The 13,028-nt window shown below is 45.6% G+C and overlaps 1 protein-coding gene across 2 annotated transcripts in view; it reads left to right on the top strand.

Moving 5' to 3' along the window:
- The window catches only part of LOC138764095 (guanine nucleotide exchange factor VAV3), a 280,714-nt gene that overhangs the window by 223,082 nt on the left and 44,604 nt on the right, over positions 1-13,028 (top strand). For both annotated transcript variants that reach the window (XM_069939464.1, XM_069939466.1), the window contains exons 22-23: positions 1,293-1,327; positions 3,467-3,583. In XM_069939464.1, the coding sequence (XP_069795565.1) occupies positions 1,293-1,327; positions 3,467-3,583 (152 nt within the window). The remainder of the gene's footprint in view (positions 1-1,292; positions 1,328-3,466; positions 3,584-13,028) is intronic.

The following is a 13,028-nucleotide window of genomic DNA, read 5'->3' on the forward strand; positions in this document are numbered from 1 at the left end:
CCAACTCCATCCAATAGCCCTGTACCCCCAATACACCACATTAACCCCCAGAACTCTCCAGTAACAATCCTCCAACAGCCCTGGCAGCCCTAATTTACAGTTCAGAATATGCCACCTAAGTTGGCGTTCTGGGTAAATCCCATTTGCTCACATTAGTGCCACATCCTTGTGAACCCTCCCTTCCATAAATGTGTCCAAATGTCATTTGAGTATCAGAATCATGCCCCTTTCTACAATTTCCTTTGGTAGAGATCATTCCAGTTATGGACCACTCCCTCAGTTCTGAGTGAAAATGTTGCCGCAACTAGGGAAGCAGGAAATGGGAGAACAATTGAATAAATTATTTGATTCTGTCTTCACAAAAGAAAATGCTTGTAACTCTCCATGAGAAAACAAGGCATCGGATGGACCAGCATAGAGAAAGAATTGTCATCAGTTGTGAAATTGTGTTGGTAAATGGATGGTGTTGTAAGTCAATAAATCCCCAAAACCCAATATGCTGCTTCCCAAAGGAAATATACAGGTACTTGATGCACAGTATTTGGAGATACAGGGATTGATTAGGGATCGTGTTGTGAGTGGTCGGTCATGTTTAACTAATCTTGTACAGTTTTTTGAGGAGGTTCCCAGGAAAGTTAATGAAGGAAAGCCTATGGATGTTGTCTTTGATAAGGTCCCTTGTAGGAGATTAGTCAGGAAGGTTCAGACACTCAGTATTCATGGTGAAGTAGTGAAGTGGATTCGACATTGGCTGTGCGGGAGAAAAGCCAGAGAGTCCATCAGCTGGCCAGGTCCATTCCTCAGTATCAGGTCCAGCTCGAACACTCTTGTCGTCGCCTGTCTACAAACTGCATCAACAACCCTCCTTGGCCACACCTAACATCTTGAGCCCCATCTCACCCTTTTGCACCAAGGAGGTACCACTCAATATTAGGGATATTGAAGTTCCCCCTTGACAGCAACGTTTGTCTTTACCCCTTTTCCTGCGTGTCTGCCCCTCCATGGCCAGAAGCTATGGCAAGGCCCACAGGAAACTCCCAACTGAGTGATCACTCCCTTCCTGTTTCTGACTTCCACCCACAATCCCCCCGCAAGATCCTCCCTTTCTTCAGCTGTGATGTCGTACTTGATTAGCAATCCCACTTCCCAACCCTCCCTCCCTCCCCTTTATCTTCAACCTGCCAAACCTGCCCTTGCCACTGCCATGTCTTTATAATGGCCACAACATTGTCGTTTCATATACTGATCCATACAATTCTCTGTTCCTGATCAATTGCTTGCTTTGTTTGTAGGTTCCAAAACGTGTGGATTACTTGGAACTTGCCTGGTATGTAGATCCTTTAAGCTTGTGCTTCCAGGACAAAATTTCACATAGTTGCACTGACAGGCTTGGCAAACAGCCTGTTTAGGCATGGTGGCTGTAGGTCTTCAGTGTGACATTGTTTGGAAGCCAAGTTGTAGCTATGACTGTACGGTAGTCGAGGACACTAACAGTGGTTAATGATGAGATCTTCTTACAATTGGGCAAAACTAAGGTTTTAAAAAAAAATCTCACCATTAATCAGTTACGGCTACAACTTGGCCTCCAAACAACTGGTCTCTCTGAAGACCACATGCCAGGTCCAGTCACTGCACTGAAACAGGTTGTTTGCCAACTGTGTTAGTGTCAACAACTCTATGAAATTCCATCCACAACTATTGATACATGGCCTTTGAGTCAGTAGGTGAAAGCAGTGCTGGCTGTGGTTTGGCACGGTTGGTGTAGCAGTTAGCATGCCTTTACCGTGCCAGCAATCAGTATCAGACTGGAGTTTGTACGTTCTCCCCATGTCTGTGTGGGTTTTCCCCGGAGGAGTCCGCTTTCCTCCCACCATTCCAAACGTTATTATGCATTTTGTTTAAATTTTAAAATTTAATTTAAAGATTTAAAAAAGCTAACAGTGTGTGTGGGGAGGTAAAACAAACTCAGTACTGTACAACAGGTTAAAGTTCAAGGTTCCTTTTATTGTCAGGTAATAATACATTAAAAATGTAATTACCTGATATACATCAACTTTTGCCTGCCTTAAGGAGAATAGAGAGTCCCCGTGAGCATTGCCTGGCACACCTAACAACAGGAGAAAGAGAACCAGAGTCCCTTCCGGGTCACTGAGTACATGGATTCGCCTCCAGCCTCCGCAGCTGCCCAGACTCCATCAGCGACCCAGGCTCCAGATCTCAACCTCCAACACGATCAGGAAGCCTTAAAGAGCCCCCCTTGAATCCTGGCTCCAATACCTGGTTCCCATCAGCCAGTCTCCAGCAGCCCATGCAGGTCCCCCAACTGTGTCACCCACAGCCTGTATGGGTCCTTCAGCTGCTGCTGTGTTCAACGTCCTGTAGGTCATCTCCTCTGCTTCTCCTTCTCAACACGGGGGTGTTCTTCCCATTTTTGTGCCCAGCCCCAGTCAGCTGCTCTCTAGTTCTGCAACCCCCTTGTGGTCCACTGCCCAGCACAGGCACCACCATCTTAAAGACAAACCTGCAGTTGTAGGATGTTCATAAAACAGTCAGCTCATCTAACAGGCTGTTTAAAGCCTGTATGGGGTCGTTGGCATCCAAACTGAGCAGTAGGACCTTGTGGAGCAGTGCTATGTCTCCACTCCCGACTCTCCCATGTCCACACCAATTGCAAGCTGCCATTACAGCAACCCTAGCAGGAAAAACTGTTTTTTCATTGCAGCGTGCAAGAGGCCTTAGCTGCTGCCAAAAGCAGCTTCTCCTTGTCAGAGAGAGAAACCAACCATTTTACTCTGCTTTTCTATTTTTTTTCCCCACAAAATGAGATGACTTCACATTTTCTGCAGATGCTCCATGACCTTGCCCCGTCCACAACCTCACCTGCAGCCTGCTATTCAAAGCACCAGGGTGGCTTCTTCCCCGCAGCCATCAGGTTCCTGAGTGATAAATGACCACACACACTATCTTCCTTTGACTTCTCAAGCATTAAATTGTTTATTGTGGTCAGGGGGTTTATATAAATGTTTGCCCTGTGATACTGCCACAAAACAACAAATTTCATGACTTGGTCATGACGATAAATTCTGATTCTAAGCTTTCTGTCAGCAAATATATTCCAGTTGGTTCCCCCGTACAATTAATTGTACAAATTGAGAACAGTCAGGGGCCAAATCGATCCCTTTGGCTCGACACTTGTCAGAGCCTCTCAATCTGAGAATGACCTGTTTATTCCCATTTTGTGGCAGGTGACAATGACAACATGAGACCACAATGCTTCGAAGGACTGGGAAGTAATTGGCATTGTTTCCACAATCTAGAACATGGGGCATTTTACTCTTGTCTCAACAACCCGAGTTGGGATTGGGATATCCTGGTGTGGGGCCATGGGTGAAGCAGATCCTTTCTGCTGTGGCTGACTTCATTCCACTGATTGAGAAGTAACTGGTCGAATTTTCCCATTGGCCAGGTTTGCTGGAGCCATCGATCGGCTGCAGGCAGAGGCTACCTTGATCCACCGCAGGGACAGCACTTTCCTTGTTCGGCAGAGACCAAAGGATTTGGAGGAATTCGCCATCAGCATCAAGTGAGTTGTTGGAGACATTGGACACTAATGGCTGGAATCTACGACAAAAATAACAACTTATGTTGTTGAGAAATGAGTGGATCAGGCAGAACCCATGGAGGGAGTGGACAGTCAATGTTTTGTTGAAAGAACATTTTTCTTTCATCATATAGCTCAGTAACAGGCCTTTCTGGACCACGGCCCTGTGCTGCCCATTTACACCCAATTCACCTACAGCCGCTGTATGTTTTGAAGGGTGGGAGGAAAGCGAAACACCTGGGGAAAATCCACACAGACATGAGGAGAACGTACAAATTCCTTGCAGACAGCGATGGATTCAAACTCATATCGTTGGCATTGTAACAGCACTGCACTGTCCGCTATGCTAACCGTGCCCCCTCTTGGGAATTGGGAAAACTGGTCCAGAGAACCGTAGAAGGCTACAGCTCAGAAACATGCCCTTCAGACCATCTTACCTACGCCAATGTCTCACCAAGTCCCATCAACCTGCACTGTGACCAAAGCCCACCACCCCCTTCCCATCCATGTATGGACCCACATTTCTCAAATGTTGAAATAAAACCTGCATCCACCAACTCCACACTGCCAAACAGCCCAGTTCAGGCCCTACAGCCCATGTTGCTGTGCCGATCGATCTGAATCTTCCCTCCCTCACACCCTCTATTTTTCTTGCATCGGTGTGCTGGTCTATGAATCCTTTAAATGTCTCTTGTACCAGCCTCCACCATCACCCCTGGTGATTCATTCCAGACACCCACCGTTCTATATATGTCTCCCTAATTTTGGATTGGATATTGTATAATGAACAAGAGTCGATAAGGGAGCTGAAGGTTGGGAGCCCTTGGGAGGAGTGATCATAACATGATAGAATTCACCTGCAGGTGGAGAGGGAGAAACTAAAATCAGACCTGTCTGGATGCCAGTGGAATGTAGGGGACAACAGGGGTATGAGTGGGGAACTGGCCTGTGTTCATTGGAAAGGCTCACCTGCAGGGAGAGCAGAGAAATGCTGGAATTTCTGCAAGAATGAGGAAAGGCGCAGAAATATTTAAATTAACAATAGAGGTTAATGCCAAAATAAACCAAAAAGAGGGCTCCTTATCCCACACGTATTGCTAGGCACAGGGTCCTTCCTGGCAGTGAGGGGAAGCCCGCGCCATCTTGGACTAGCTGCGTGTTGCGGCGATTCAGTCCATTTACTCACGTGTTTGCTCGGCCCATTTCCGCCTCCCCCCAAGAATCGCCACCGCTCTCTGAGCAGTCTACCTCTGCGCTTGACCCGGGGGTCCAGAGCCGACAGGTCGGAGTCCAGGTGCGTGACTTTGAGGCAATCGACTGTGAATCTGTCCTGTCAGTCGCCAGTGTCCAATGTGAACACCATGCCATCTCTCTGCAGTACCTTGAAGGGGCCTTCGTTGGCAGAATGTTTAATGTGCAAGATGTCTAATGTGCTGGTCTGTGAGCTGGGGGAGTTGAAATGTAGGTCCCCTGGGATGGAGAGCAGTGCGCTGTACACCATCTGCAGATGATGCTGGCAGGTCCTCCTTCGGTGCTGTGCAGATCCCGAGCAGTACCTACAGGAGCTCGTCCATCCAGTTTGGCCCGGTTAGTCGGGCTTTCAACACAGCCTTCAAGTGGTAATGGAACCGTTCAACCAGTCCGTTTGCTTGGGGAAGGTAGGCCGTCTTCTGGTGGACCTGGCTGTTGCAGAATTTCACCAGGTTGGACCAGAGGAAGGAAGTGAATTGCACTCCCCGGTTCGCACATGTGGGTTGGGACTCTGAAACGCACGACCCAGGTGGCGAGGAAAGCCTGGGCGCACATCTCTGTATCACACGCAGCCATGGGTATCGCCTCTGGCCAGCGGGTGAACTTGTCGATGGTTGTGAACAGGTACCTTATACCCTGGTTTACTGGGAGAGGGCCGATGATGTTGACATGGACATGTTTGAATCTGCGTTGTGCCAGCTCGAAAGACTGCAGGGGGGCTTTGGTGTGCTGATGCACCTTGGCGCACTAACACTGCAAGGAGGTTCGAGCCCATAGGGTACCGTCTCTATGGAGTCCATACCACACGAACTTGTCCGAGAGCAGGAGGACTGTGGATCTTATGGAGGGGTGCGATACACCATGTATCTGGTTGAAAACCCTCAGTCTCCAGGTCACAGATAGGATCGGCCTTGGGGACCAAGTTCTCCTGGTGTGGGGCAGAAGTCTCTGACCTTCAGTCTGGTGATGGCTGTCCAGTACGCCTGGACATCTGCCTCCTCCCTCTGGTCCTTGGCGAGCTGGCCGATGTCAAATCCTCCTGAGGTTGTGGCAATCGTCAGCCGGCATGAGTGTGCCATTAGAATCCTCAACATGCAGGACCTGAGAAACAGAAACCCCTCCAAGCTAATGCACGAGATGGTCAGTGATCACCACTGTATCATCCACTGGGGAAGTGTTACTAAATAAGGAGACATCCATACAAGGTGAGTGTAAACCAAAGACTGATTTTACTGGTTTGAATTCCCCATGTCTTTGCGCTGGCCTGCCCACTTCCGGTGATGTACCCTCCGACTTCTGGAAGTGATGTAATTGCGCCATGTGGAAGTGGAGGGCTCCTTAGCTCGCACGTGTCGCTAGGCACGGGCTCCTTCTCGGTAGTGAATGAGAGCCTGCGACATCTTGGACCAGCCACATGTTGCGGTGATTTGGCTCGTTTACTCGCGCGGTCACTCGGCCCGCTACACCGTTACACAGGAACCCATGTTGTTAAATGGAAAAAAAACCCCAGATTCCTCATCTAAGAATGAAACCCCAGCCGGTGAGGGTTGCCGACCAAGTTAAGGAGTCCACTACTAACCCTAACCCTAACTATGGGGGTCATCAAAAAAAGCAGAGATGATTAATCTATGTTTTGAAAGTAATTGAGAAAAGGACCCCAAAGAGAAAGAAAGTAGAAGAACACCTATTTTTTTTCTAGAGACAGACATGTTGTCACATTTGACAACCACTGAGTGTGAGTGGGAGGGACAGCATCTTTCCAACTCAGAAAAATGGCCCTTCTAGCAATGAGCAAAGCAAAAACCACGATGTGGGATTGTGAAATAGTCAGTATTAAATCCATTGGCCACTCACTCCAAAAATACCAATGAAAGGGCTGGAGTCAAGTTAATATTAAGAACTAATGATAATGTGTGAATTACCCCTTGCCACAAATGAAAGAGAGAAGGACAGAATCAAAACAGATGATACAAAGTCCCTTCCTCTGTTATGTGATTATCACATTTTGAGGAGAATTTAAGGTAACCTTCAGCTATCTGATGGATGTCTTTAAATTGAATTAATGAGTGTCTACCACAAAGAGAAGATGAGTGAACATATTCCATCTAGTTTCAGCAAATGGTTGTTGAAAGTTTTGTTCCCATATTTTCTTAACACCACCCAGGGAACAATCCCTAGATCTTGAAAGAAACTCATAAAGGTCAGAAAGCAATCCTTCATGATTAGGTTTAAAATTCTACACTTGCCAAATAAGTTTAAAATCTAAATCCTGCAGAAGCTTCAATGTTAAAGAATTTATGAAGCTCCTGATCTGTAAATAATGATAAAAGTGATGTTTAGGTATTTTAAATTTAAGAGATAATTGTTCAAAAGAATTCAAGTTTTGGTCAATATATACATCTAGAAAAGATTGGATACCCAAGCTTAGCCATTGAGTAGAACCGATATCTTGGACCAAAGGTAGAAAAAAATAATTATATAGAAGAGGGCAAATCAATAAAAAACGGTAACCAAAATGTTTTCTAAATTGAAACCCAAATTCTCAAAGTGTGTCTGACGACCTATTTATCAGTTAAAAAAGGAGAGGGAGCTCCAAGTATCGAAAGGAGAGTAGCCTTGATCTCTAGGTCCATCCATCTTGAAGCACTTTGATATTCATCGTAAAGAATCCAAATAGCAATAGATCTAATATTCGCTCCACAGTATTAAAATCTAAAATTAAGTCATTCCAAACCTCCTTTTATCAGTATTTTGAAGGAATTTTTGTTGAGGTGGGTGCTTGTTTTTCCAAAGAGATGGGAGAATCTAATGAATCAAAAAAGAATTTAGGAACAAAAAACAGGTACAGCTTGAAAGATATACAAGAATTTAGGCACAATATTCATTCTGATAATATTAACCTGTCCAATTAAAGTCATCAAAAGGAGAGACCATTGAGATAGAGACTTCTTAACATGATTCAGTAGGGCAAAGAAATTTTCCTTAAACAAATGATGAAACTTTTTAGTAATAGTAATGCCGAGATAGTTACTGAGATGTAGCAAAATATGTGGAATAGAAGGGTCAGGATTGGATGTGTATAGCAGAAGATCAACAGCATAGAGAGACACCTTAGAAATATTTCCAGCTCGAGAGATTCCAGAAATCTGTGCTGATTGCCGAAAAGTGACCACAAATGGTCCCCAAGCCAAATTAAATAGAAGAGAGCTTAAGGGACAACCCTGTCTGATTCCACAATGCAGTTTAAAGGGTTTGGATTTAATTGAAGCTATAGGGATAGATATATCAATTTAATCCAATTAATAAATCGAGAACCTACATTAAATTTCTCCAGTACACAAAATAAATATTCCCATTCCACTCTATCGAATACCTTTTCAGCATCTAAAGAGATAATACACTCAGATAACAAAACTGTGGGCGAATCAAGAATATCTAAAAGATAATGTCCTTTTGATGAATCCCCTTTGATCCTCAGAAATAATTAGAGGCCATAACATTCTCTAATGTAGAGGCCAGAATCTTAGACAAAATCTAGGCATCATAATTTAGACGGGAAATTGGTCTGTAAGATGAACAGTCTTAAGTTAAAACCAATATGAAAGCAAAAGAGAGGGCAGACAAGGAAGCAACAATTAGTGGAAAGATAGAGGATTGGGAAGTTTTCAAAATCTTACTGAAGGTAACTAAAACAACTCATAAGGAAGGAAAAGAAGTATGAAAGAAGTCTGGCAAATCATATCAAAGAGGATATGAAAAACCAGGTATATAAAGAAGAAAAGAGAGGTGAGAGTCGATAAGGGATGACTATAAAGTGACACTGGAGAAATAATAACGGGAGACAAGGAGATGGCAGAGGAACTAAGTGAGTGTTTTTGCATCAGCCGCCACTGTGGAAGACATGAGCAGCGGGCTAGTGTGGAAGGGTATCAGGGAAGAGAAGTGAGTGCAGTTACTATTTCAAGAGAGAAGGTGCTCAGAAAGCTGAATTGTCTAAGGGTAAACAAGTCTTCAGGACCAGATGGATTTCACCCTTGGGTCCTGAAAGAAGTAGCAGGAGGCTTTGGTAATGATCTTTCAGGAATCGATTCTTGTATGTTCCCGGAGGACTGGAAAATCGCAAATGTCGCCTCACTGTTCAAGAAGGAGGGAGGCAGCAGAAAGGAAATTTATAGACCGGTTAGCCTGACGTCAATGCTTGGGAAGATGTTGGAGTCGAGTGTCAAGGATGAGGTTACTGAATAATTGCAGGCACCAGACAGAACTGGCCACTCCAGCATGGTTTCCTTAAGGGAAAATCTTAACCATATAGCCACTTACAGCACAGAACAGGCCAGTTCGGCCCTACTAGTCCATGCCGTAGCAAATCCCCACCCTCCTAGTCCCACTGACCAGCACCCGGTCCATACCCCTCTAGTCCCCTCCTATCCATCATCCTCGATTGTTGATATCGATGACAAACAACAACGGTCCCAGCTCTGATCCCTGAGGCACCACTAGTCACAGGCCTCCAGTCAGAGAAGCATCATCCACCACTACTCTCTGTCTTCTCCCAGTCAGCAAATTTATAACCTCTCAATGGATACCTAGTGTATGAAACTTCTGAACTAGCTTCCCATGTGGGACCTTGTCAAAGGCCTTACTAACGTGTAAACATCCACAGCCTTTCCTTCATATACTTTCTTGATAACCTCCTCGAAAATTTCTATAAGGTTTGTTAAATATGACCTACCACATGCTGACTGTCCTTAATCAGCCCTTGGCTGTCCAATTACTTGCATATCCTATCTCTCAGAACTCCTTCCTATAATTTACCTACTACTGACGTCAGGCTCACCGGCCTATAATTTTCTGGTTTACATTTGCAGCCTCCAATCCTCCAGCACCTCACCCATGGATAGGATGTTTTAAATATTTCTGCCAGGGTCCCTGCAATTTCTACACTCATCTCCTTCAAGGTCCAAGAGAATATCATGTCAGGCCCTGGAGATTTTATTCGATGTAAGGCAGCAAGAACCTCCTCATCTTTAATCCTACATGTTCCATGCCACTATTGTTTCTTTTCTTTCCCTTCCTTATACACTTTGCCAGCTTCCTGAGTAAATACTGATCTGTTTCAGATCTCCCCCATTACGTTAGGCTCCGCACATAGTTGACCACTCTGATCCTCTAGGGGACCAATTTTGTCCCTTACTAAACTTTTATTCTGAATATGCTTGTAGAAAACCTTCAGTTTTACCTTCACATTATCTGCCAGAGCAACCTCATGTCTTCATTTTACCGTCCTGATTTCCTTCTTGAGTATTTTCTGTGCTCTTCTATTACCTCATTAACTCCTTGTTGCCTACACCTGCTAGACACCTCCCTCCTCTTTTTAACCAAATCGCCAATATCCCTTGAAAACCAAGGTTCCCTTTACCTGGTAACTTTGCCTTTAATGGAACATGCAAACTCTCCACTCTCAAAATTTCCCCCTTGAAGGCCACCCACTTACTGAACACACCCTCGCCATAAAACAATTTATCCCAATCCACTCTTCCTAGATCCTTTCTCATTTTCACAAAATCTTCCTTCTTCCAATTTAGAATAACTCGAGGCCCAGACATCTCCTTATCCATAGTTAACTTGAAACTCATGGTCACTGGACCCAAAGTGTTCTACTCATACCTCTCTCATCTGACCAGTCTTGTTCCCTAATAGGAGATCAAGTATTGCATCCTTTCTCGTTGGTGCCTCTATATATTATAAAACAATACAGTACAGTACAAGTCCTTCGGCCCTTGAAGTTGTGCTCACTCATACGTTCCTCCCTACCCCATAGAGAAGCAGATGTGGGGAGAGGCAGAGAGTGCAGAGCACCCCTGTGGCTGTTCCCCACAACAATAAGTATACTGCTTTGGATACTGTTGGGGGGGGAAAACAACCCTCCAGTCGATGTGCACACATCGAGGTGGGCATGTCCCTGGTGCAGAGGCTGGCTCCTCAGCTCAGAAGGGAAGGGAGAAAAGAGGAGAACTATAGTGATTAGGGACTCATTGGTTAGACGAATGGGGAGAAGGTTCTGTGAACGAGATAGAGTCACCGAGATAGTATATTACCTCCCAGGTTTCAGGGTCAGGGACGTCTCTGAACAAGTTCACAGCATTCTGGAGGGGAAGGGCGAGCAGCTGGATGTTGTGGTCCACGTGGGAACCAAATGACATAGACAGGAGTAGGGGAGGTCCTGAAGAGGGAATATGGGGAGTTAGGGAAGAAGTTAGAAAGCAGGACCTCAGGGGTGGTTTTCTCAGGATCGCTGCCTCTACCACGCACCAGAGAGGGTAGAAACAGGAAGTTGTTGCAGATGAATGTATGGCTGAAGAGTTGGTGCAGGGGGCAGGGGGCAGATTTCTGGATCATTGGGATCTCTTCTGGGGAAGGTCTGACCTGTACAAAAAGGACGGGCTGCACCTGAACTGGAGGGGGACCAATATCCTGGCAGGCAGGTTTGCTTGAGCTGTGGGGGAGGATTTTAACTAGTTTGGCAGTGGGGTGGGAATGAGAACATGAGGACAGAGATTAGGGTTGAAGGACAAAAGCATGATGCTGTGTGTTCTGAATTGGTGAGGAAGGACAGGCAGGGGACAGAACATAAAGGGAGCCAGTTAGAGAGGTTGAAATGTGTCTATTTCAACTCTGGGAGTATTAGGAATAAAGGGAATGAACTTGGAGTTTGGATCACTACGTGGAACTACGATGTTGTGGCTGTTACTGAAACTTGGCTGGAGGAAGGGCAGGATTGGCTGAAGCAGATACCGGGGTTTAGGTGTTTTAAAAGGAATAGTATGGGAGGTAGAAAGGGAGGGGTTGGGGGGGACATTGCTGATCAGGGATAGTATCACGGTTGTAGAAAGGAAGGAGGCTGCAGAGGGAGGGCCAACTGAGTCGGTATGGGTGGAAGTCAGAAATAGGAAGGGAGCTATCACTATGCTGGGAGTTGTCTATAGGCCCCCAAATAGCCCTCGGGACCCCAGGAGATCAGCAGGCAGATTTTGGAATGGTGGGAAATACAGGGTTGTAGTTAGCTTCCCTAATATTGACTGGCACCTCCTGACTGCAAGAGGAATGGATGGTGCTGAACCTGTCAAGTGTGTTCAAGAAGGATTCCTGACACAGTGTGTGCACTGACCAACGAGAGGAGAGGCCAGACTGGATCTGGTTCTGGGGAATGAACCTGGTCAGGGGGCGGACCTCTCGGTGGGGGAGCATTTTGGTGAGAGTGACCACAACTCCCTGAGCTTTAGCACATCAACAGAAAAGGATAAAAGCAGACAAAATGGGAAAGTGTTTAACTGGGGAAGCACTAATTACAATGGGACGAGGCAAGAACTAGCGAGAATAAATTGGAAATAGGGTGAAAGTGTAGAACTCGTGTGGAGGAAATTTAAGGAGCACTTGTGCTGGGTTCAGGATAGGTTTGTCCCACTGGGACAAGAAAGAGATGGTGGAAAAAGGGAACCATGGCTGACGAAACAGGTCAGGCAACTAGTCAAGAGGAAGAAGGAAGCAGGAAACAGGAAGGGCTCATAAGAAGTATATGGCAGCCAGGAAGGAGCATAAGAAAGGACTTGGGAGAGCTGGAAGGGGGCATGAGAAGGCCTTGGGACATAGGATGAAGGAGAACCCCAAGGTGTTCTATGTATATGTAAAGAGCAGAAGGATGATGAGAATGAAGGTAGGGCTGCTAAAGGATAAAGGAGGCAACATGTGCCTGGAGGTGGAGGAGGTTGGGGAGGTCCTAAATAAATACTTTGCTTCAGGATTCACAAGAGAAAAGGACATTGATCATGGTGAGGTTGGAATAGAACAGGCCTGTGTGCTGGCCAATGTGGAGATTAAGGAAGAAGAATTATTGGATCTTCTTAAAAACGTTAATTTGATAAATTCCCAGGGTCAGATGTGATCTACCCCAGGTTGCCATGGGAAATGAGGGAAGAGAGAGCTGGAGCAGTAGCTATAATCTTTGAATCCTCTTTGGCTGCAGGGGAGGTGCTGGAGGATTGGAGAATGGGAAATGTAGTCACCTTGTTTAACAAAGGTAATAGGGAGAATCCTGGGAATTATAGACCAGTGAGTCTTACATCAGTGGTGTGTAAACTAATGGAGAGGATTCTTAAGGACAGGATCTATGAGCATT

Source organism: Narcine bancroftii, chromosome 5, assembly GCF_036971445.1.
Source record: "Narcine bancroftii isolate sNarBan1 chromosome 5, sNarBan1.hap1, whole genome shotgun sequence".
Lineage (NCBI taxonomy): Eukaryota > Metazoa > Chordata > Chondrichthyes > Torpediniformes > Narcinidae > Narcine > Narcine bancroftii.